General features: G+C 39.9%; 1 protein-coding gene across 1 annotated transcript in view; it reads left to right on the top strand.

The window, feature by feature from the left end:
- The window catches only part of LOC107754649 (pleckstrin homology domain-containing family A member 7-like), a 105114-nt gene that overhangs the window by 56168 nt on the left and 41370 nt on the right, over positions 1–7576 (top strand). Inside the window, exons 5-6 of the mRNA XM_016571188.1 lie at positions 2770–2853; positions 4551–4634. Of these exons, the coding sequence (XP_016426674.1) occupies positions 2770–2853; positions 4551–4634 (168 nt within the window). The remainder of the gene's footprint in view (positions 1–2769; positions 2854–4550; positions 4635–7576) is intronic.

Below are 7576 nucleotides of genomic sequence, written 5' to 3'. Positions count from 1 at the left end.
TTAGGCTGCGTTTACACTTGGCATTAACATGCGATCACCGTGATCTGATCAAGCAGATCGGATCATCAGTCAATCAGGACACGGCGCGTTTACACTTGGCAACATCAGCTGACTTCTCGATCTGGATAACCGATCGGATCTGTATTTCCCGCGCAATATTTAAATAAGTCTGCGATGCAAAGTCGACCTGAAGTGGTGGGTTTTCTTTTGAAAACTATTTTCAGTCGCGGGACATTTTACAAATCAAAATAAATGTATGAGTCTCACTAGTGCTCTGTTCTTCCGACAGATCGGGAGAGAGGGGGCGGTGTTTTGCATGATGTCGACCTGCGAATGCAGACACGATGGCTGGATTGCGTTTACATTACACTGAGATCCGATCACAATGTGTCCTCGACTACCTCTGGACCAGGACACGCTGATCGAATAACATTCCGATCAGAAGCGCGTTTACACTTGTCTTTTCAATGTGTATGTGGACAACATCCGGATACAGGTCGCATGTTAATGCCAAGTGTAAACGCAGCCTAAGGTGACTGAAACCCTGCAACAGGAGGTTGTCCAGATGAAGGCCAAAGGGATGACACTTTCAGCCACTGTAAGAGAAGTTAGTCATTCCATATCTGTGATTTCTCAAATATTGCAGATTTACAATGACACTAATTCAAGTCCCCCAAAAAGTCTGGCCATCCATGTAAGACAAATGCATGAGAAGACCGGATAATGCGAAGACTCTTATTGGGAAATCAGTTTAACACTGCAGCTGGAATTTCTCGACAGTTCAGCGCTGAACAGGGTATGGATCTGTCTCTGCATGTTTAAGAGAAGTCGGACTGAAAGGATGCTCTGCAGTGACCAAGCCTCTCATCAGCAGAAAGAATCAAAAGGCTAGGCTCACCTTTGCTGAGGAGCATGTTGTGTGGAGAGAAGAGAACTGGTCCAAAGTTCACTTTAGTGATGAGAGCAAGTTTAATTTATTTGGATCAGATGGGAAACATTATGTTCGGCATCAAACTATGGAAAGACTGAACCCCAAATGTGTAAAGAAGTGAAAGGTGGAGGAGGAAGTGTCATGGTTTGGGGGATTTTTTCTGCAGCAGGAGTTGGGCCTCTTATGAAGAGTGAATGCAAAAGTTTATCAGAACGTCCTTCAGCAACATGCGGTACCTTCCCTGTGAGCATCTCCCAATCAGCCTGCGATTTTCATGCAAGACAATGTCCCTGTGACACTGCAAAATAGATATAGCAGTTCCTTGAAGCTAAGAACATTGAAATAATGAAATGGCCAGCCCAGGAGGTGGGTTTCTGAAGCATTGCAAGTGATACAGCAAGCACTAGTCAAGTATGTGAATGTTGAGCAGTAAGCTCATTGGCTGCTGATACGAAAAGAACGAATCAGCTTCGCCATGTGAATAATGATGTCATTATGCGCCATCGAGTTTCATGACAGAACTTTGTATATACATATAAATAAATGGCACATTTGCATACCAGTTGGATTTCAGTGGATCAGAAATATCTTCTTGTTTTTGCATTGCTCAATTTATCATTGCTTTTATTTCCGTGCCCATCCCTGGTCCATACCAGTTATTATAGTATTATTAATATGCTATTAGTAATATTTTATATGGGCTTTTTTATATTATCAGTTTTCATTTAGTTTTACTGAATTTAGTTTTATGCTTTCTGTTGAGCTTTCTATTTATTGCAGTTTTAGCTTTGGTAATTTTAATACTTTTGGTAACACTTTAGATTAGGGAACATATATTCACTATTAACTAAGAGTTTTCCCTCAATAAGCTCTTAATTTGCTCATTATTAATAGTAAGGTAGTTGTTAAGTTTAGGTATGGGGTAGAATTAAGGGATCTAAAATACGCTCATGCAGATTAAGGCATTAATGTGTGCTTTATAAGTACTAATAAACAGCCAAAATGCTAGTAATATGCATGATAATAAGCAACTAGTAAATAGTGAGAATTGGTCCTTAAAATAGTATTACCAAACTTTTTTTTTTCAGTTAGTTGCTGAGGTGAGTTTAAGTTTTATTTCAGCTTTGTTTTATTAGTTTTAATTCTAACATTTGTTCTAACCTACTGTGAAGGACATCTTCTCTTTGCTATATGATTGCTAGAGCACCTGAAGCATGGCTATGCCTGTTCTTTTAACTGTATCTATCAGCCTTGAGTCCATAGAGAGTCGCTGAGGCAATGTGACTTAATAGCCTTTTCCCCTCATATAGGACCACATTTACTCACTTGGGGATCTTCCTTACTCATCAAATTACCACCACTCTCGCTTTTTCAGCCAAACACACAGTGCAAAGAAAGAATGAATAACTGAATTGATGACAGCAGGCATATTATGCGTGTTATTTCAAAGTCCTCTCACCCTTAGAAGCCCCCTGTCTCTGTCTTATTACACCTGATGACAGTGAGATGTTTTAATGTTCTAGTTAAACAGTGAATGACCCTGTGTAATTGAAATCAATGAAGTTTCTGCAGCGGTTTGTGCTTAGCCCCACACTTTGTGTTAAACAATATGAGTGGGCTTGGCCAGACTTCAGCGCTGCCACACATTCTGCACTCCTGCGGGAAAGTCATTAGAATTCCTCAAACTTAGTGTATTCCTGTAGAAAGTTGCTCTTATGGCTACAGTACCCACAGAGGAGGAGGGAAACGCCAAATTAAACATGATTAATATTGGTTTGCTCATTTTGTTTTTCTTCTCTTGTTTTTCCCCATTTCCCTCCCTTTCTTCTCGGATGCAGCCACAACCAGAGGACGACGGCGTTCAGACATCCTGTGACGGGACATATCTCCTCAGAAAACACGGACTTCATTTTACAGGACCAGTGAGTGCTTCTCTTCCTTTTATTTGCATGAAATGTACTTTAAGATGCACACTTCCTGCTTTCTCTAAGGGCAGGTGGTTAAGAGGTCAACGCAGGTCATTTGTATGGTTAACCATGTTTATGGAGTTCTTTAATTAAATAAATAGCTGCAAGATTTTTTAAATTGTTCTTTAACAGATGCATGAGTAATGGGATGTAACGTAATGATTCATGAGCCACTGATATCATATGCCTGTGCTGGAATCTGCAAATCAGCTGGAAATGTCCAGAGGTAATGGTAATGATGGCCATTAATGTTATTGCATATTCCTGTGAAGGTAATGTGGGCTTTTTCTAGCTTAGAGCTGCACTACTAAAGTAGTATTTGAATTGAAGATGTCTGGTAATCTGTGCTTTATTTTGACTGTAAAGTGTTGGGGAAGATAATTTGAAACTGCCTACGCTATAAACTACTAACATAAATTAGTTAGAGACATTTTAATATTTGCAACAAAATTCACAGTATCTCAGCAAAAGAAATTGTTTCAGTTGTCAGATTAAGTGATGAGGGAGAAAGATTGGGTGTTATACAGAGTAATAAAAAGACATACATTAAGTAGTCTGCATCCAAATATGCATACTTTTAAATTATATAGTAGAAAAACAGAATGGGAAAAGAGTAGTATGTCCAAATTCACAGAATTTATAAAACGGTAGACAAAATGTACCCGTTTCCGGCGAGATTCGGAAGTGCACTTCCATTGGACACCACCTTATTATCCACCTTATAATTTATATTAGTCTTTAAATTTACATTAGTATTTTTGCTGTGGTATTTTTGTTAAAACCATAGGCAAAAGTTCCTCTTGTAGGCCTAAGTGTTCTGTAGGCTGCTGATTTTTGCTCATGTTATTCAGCTGCAACAGTAACAGCTTTGTTAATTGACAGAATAAATATGTTTGGCATCTAAATGTTTGACTTAATTTTTTTTTTTAATTTTTATTGGAGTTGTTTTATCTTATTGGAATCGAAAATAGGAATCTATAAGAATCGGAATCGATAAGCAGAATCGGAATCAATAAAATTCAAATGCTACCCAACCCTACCCAGAGATTATGCAATTTCGAATGCAGCTTTAGTTACTGGTTTGAATCAATCAATCAATTAACTTGATCTTGAGTGGTTCTTGATTTACTCAGTGCACCGCAAATACTTTCATGTCCAACTCACAATCAACAGAGAACCAGGGGAATGTTAATGGAATCAATATGGAACCTGAATCATTCAGTGGAATTGGAAGCTTGCGTGAAGTTTTGTTATGGAAGAATTTGTCTTTGAGATTAGTCATTATCAGCAATAAATTTAAGTCATTTTGCAATAGTATTAAGAATTGCTATTTTTTTTCACTATTCCATTAAAATGTGTAACACAGCACCTGTTCCTCTCCTATTCCTTTCCATTAATTTCTGTGTCTTCCCATATGTCAGTAAGCTGAGCTGGGATTTCTACCTCATCAGTGCTGTGAGGGTTAAGAGAGCTCAGATTTACATGCCCTGCTGAGACAGATCTCATTCTGTTACTTGCCAGAGGAGAGAACGAGGGTTTGCTGTTTATTTTGAATGCTCTGCTGCCTGCTGAAACAAACCCAGGTGAAAACTATTACAAAGTTCAACCGCCTACCTTGATTTCCCTGTTATCACTCCATGTTCTCCATATAGAGGTGGGCTCATGGATTCAGAATGTTGGACTCTCGTAGGAATATCGCACACAGCCATGAAGACCATCTCTCATGCAGATGACAGGTAAGTAAATGTTGCTGCCAGGGTTGATTGATGCTTCTCATTAGGGCCACTGTGCATGGAGACCCTGTGCCAGGTCCAGGCTCAGATTAACCATCATCGGGAGAGTCATTTGAGCTTTGTGTCACAGAGGGATCTAGTTATTAGTTTACCAGCTTACAGACCTCTTGTTTGAGTGCCCAAGAGATAAAGATCATGGCCAAATGTGTTAAGTGAGAGAGGAAGTTTGTCAGTTGTAGCTGTGTCGATAAGATGGTGAGACTTAATGTTCTGTGGGCTCTCGAATGCCTGTGGTTTGTAGAAGAGAGAGATAGTGAAGTTACAGGACATAACTGGAATACTTACCACTGCTGGCTGCTCATATGTGCTATTTTAAGCACAAGTCCGGCCTCATTCGCTCTTCTCTCCCCATCAACCCTGCCTTTTCCATTAGTAATCTAGTTATGGAAACTAAGCTCACCCTAACAGCTGTGATAAGTGCTGATCTTTGGGAAGAGCCTCCTGAAATATGTCATGATGTCAGCAGAGACATGTCAAAATCATTCATCACAACCAGAAAGTTTCTGCAGGCTGCCATGGGTTTGTATTAGCAAGTTGTAGATCTCGAATTCTGGAGAATATGTATTTACTGTGGTCGGCTGGCACAGACACACCCTGCCTAAATATGTAGTATGCTGATATTTCAGTTGATCTGAGTGTCCTTAATACCGCTGCATACTCCCAACCCCTCCTCAGTGAAGGGCTAAAATGTGTTCTGCGATCCCATTGGTGGTGATGTCAGTGGAAACGTGTGCCGTGATAGGAGTGATTCCCTGATCCCCTGGCAGTGCAGTACTATTGATCTGAATGGCTAATCTGAGCACAGTGCTCATCTCAACAAACACTAGGGCATGGTGCATTGTCTGCCACAAAGGATGACTGCCTTTTTTGTATGAATTATTCATTCCTCTAATGGCCAAACTCCATACAACACTTATTGCTAGGTTGTTTGAAAAACACATTATTTTTCACATATTTTACATTATTACATGTATTACATCTCCCCAGTCTGGCATGAACGGTTCGAATAGTTCCTGTATCAAATGAAGGCCCTGGTTAGCTGGGCCAGTGTGTGTTGTGATTGGCAGCACTCGGCGTTTGGTCGGGAAATATCATGCCCCTTACCATAGCCTCCTGCGAGCTTCAGTGTAAATATTGCGTCAAAATCAAATCAATTTGAGCGTGATTTAAACCCGGATGATTGTAACCACTCTAAGTTCATCTGCCTTGGGAAAGCTAGCGTGTCTCCGACATAGTGATAACACTCGTTGCCTTCTCTAGTGCAGCTCAACCAGGTCTCGTCCCATTCGTCGGTATTTGTGATATCAAATATATATAAATATAATAAAGTGAAGCGGTCAATTGCATGATAACTAACACCTGTCTCTAATTCCAGTGATTGGTGGAGAGATGGGATTTAAGCGGCTCCCAGACCTGGGACAGAAAAAGGACTGATGCAGCACGGATGGTGTGCTTGCACTGTTTTGGTTTTGAGTTTATACGAGGCAGTGTGCCTAAGGAGTTTATTTTGCTATATTTTGGTCAATAAAGAATGCTTGCTCGCCACCCAGAGTTCTTCGTCATTTCTATCTTTGCAAACCCTCTACAATTATATGATATTATACATGTCATGTTGGAGGATACTTTTTTTATTTATATTATGTTAGATATACAGTGAGTATAGAAAAGAACCACCCTCCTTTAAAATAATCACGTTTTGTTGCTTTGCAGCCTGAAATGAAGACGAAACAGTTTTTGTTTTATCCAGCTGTATTTACTCAGTACAACTTATTACATCCAAGTGAAAGACATAATACCAACATGCCAGAAAATAAAAAATATATAAAACAGAATCACTGAGTTGGAAAAAAGATCACCCCTCCTAAAAATGAACTCAATCAGGTATAGCTAATCACCTTCTCAATGGCACATAAAGCCATTTTACATCCAACTGTGATCAGCTGTGGTCATTTTGATTAGCTCAGCATGAAAAGAGCTTTCCTGGAGTACTTGGTAGTGCAACTGAAGCAAACAATCAACTATGGGTAGCAAGGCACTGTCAAAAGATCTCTGGGATAAAGTTGTGGACAGGCACAAACCAGATGATAGATACAAAAAAAATTCAAAGGCTTTATCAATGCCTAGAAGCACAGTGAAGTCTATTATTAAAGGGGTCATGTGATGCGATTTAAATTTTTCCTTTCTCTTTGGAGTGTTACAAGCTCTTGGTGCATAAAGAAGATCTGTAAAGTTGCAAAGACTAAAGTCTCAAATCCAAAGAGATATTTTTTATAAAAGTTAAGAGTCAACCACGCCTACCTAAAACGGCTCGTTCTAACACGCCCCCACATACCTACGTCACTATACAAGTCAGGAGATGGATACAAAAAAATTCAAAGGCTTTATCAATGCCGAGAAGCACAGTGAAGTATATTATTAAGAAGTGGAAGGTATTTGGTGCAACACAGACCCTCCCTGGATCAGGACGTCGCTCCAAACTGGATGAAAGAGCCAGGAGGAAACAGGTCAGAGAGGTGACCAAGAGGCCTACAGCAACTCTGAAGCAGTTGCAGGAATTTAAAGAGTGGACATTGTGTGCATGTGACAACAATATCACAAATGCTCCACAAATGTGGCTTGTATGGGAAGGTTACAAGAAAAAAAGCCACTCTTCAAGAAAGGCCACATACAGTCACGAATGAGCTTTGCCAAAACGCACCTTGAAGATTCTGAGACAGATGAGACTAAAATTCAATCCAATCCAATCCAATACAGCTCACCATCCAAATAACAGCATTGCTGCAGTAAAGCATGGAGGTGGTAAGATCCTGTTATGGGGGAGTTTCTCTGCAGCAGGGACTGGAGCACTTGTCAGGATAGAAGGAAAAATGGATGGGGCAAAATAC

The sequence above is a fragment of the Sinocyclocheilus rhinocerous genome, unplaced genomic scaffold, assembly GCF_001515625.1.
Source record: "Sinocyclocheilus rhinocerous isolate Xijiao unplaced genomic scaffold, SAMN03320098_v1.1 scaffold742, whole genome shotgun sequence".
In the NCBI taxonomy this organism is placed as follows: Eukaryota; Metazoa; Chordata; class Actinopteri; order Cypriniformes; family Cyprinidae; genus Sinocyclocheilus; species Sinocyclocheilus rhinocerous.
This window is presented reverse-complemented; position numbering and strand designations above follow the sequence as displayed.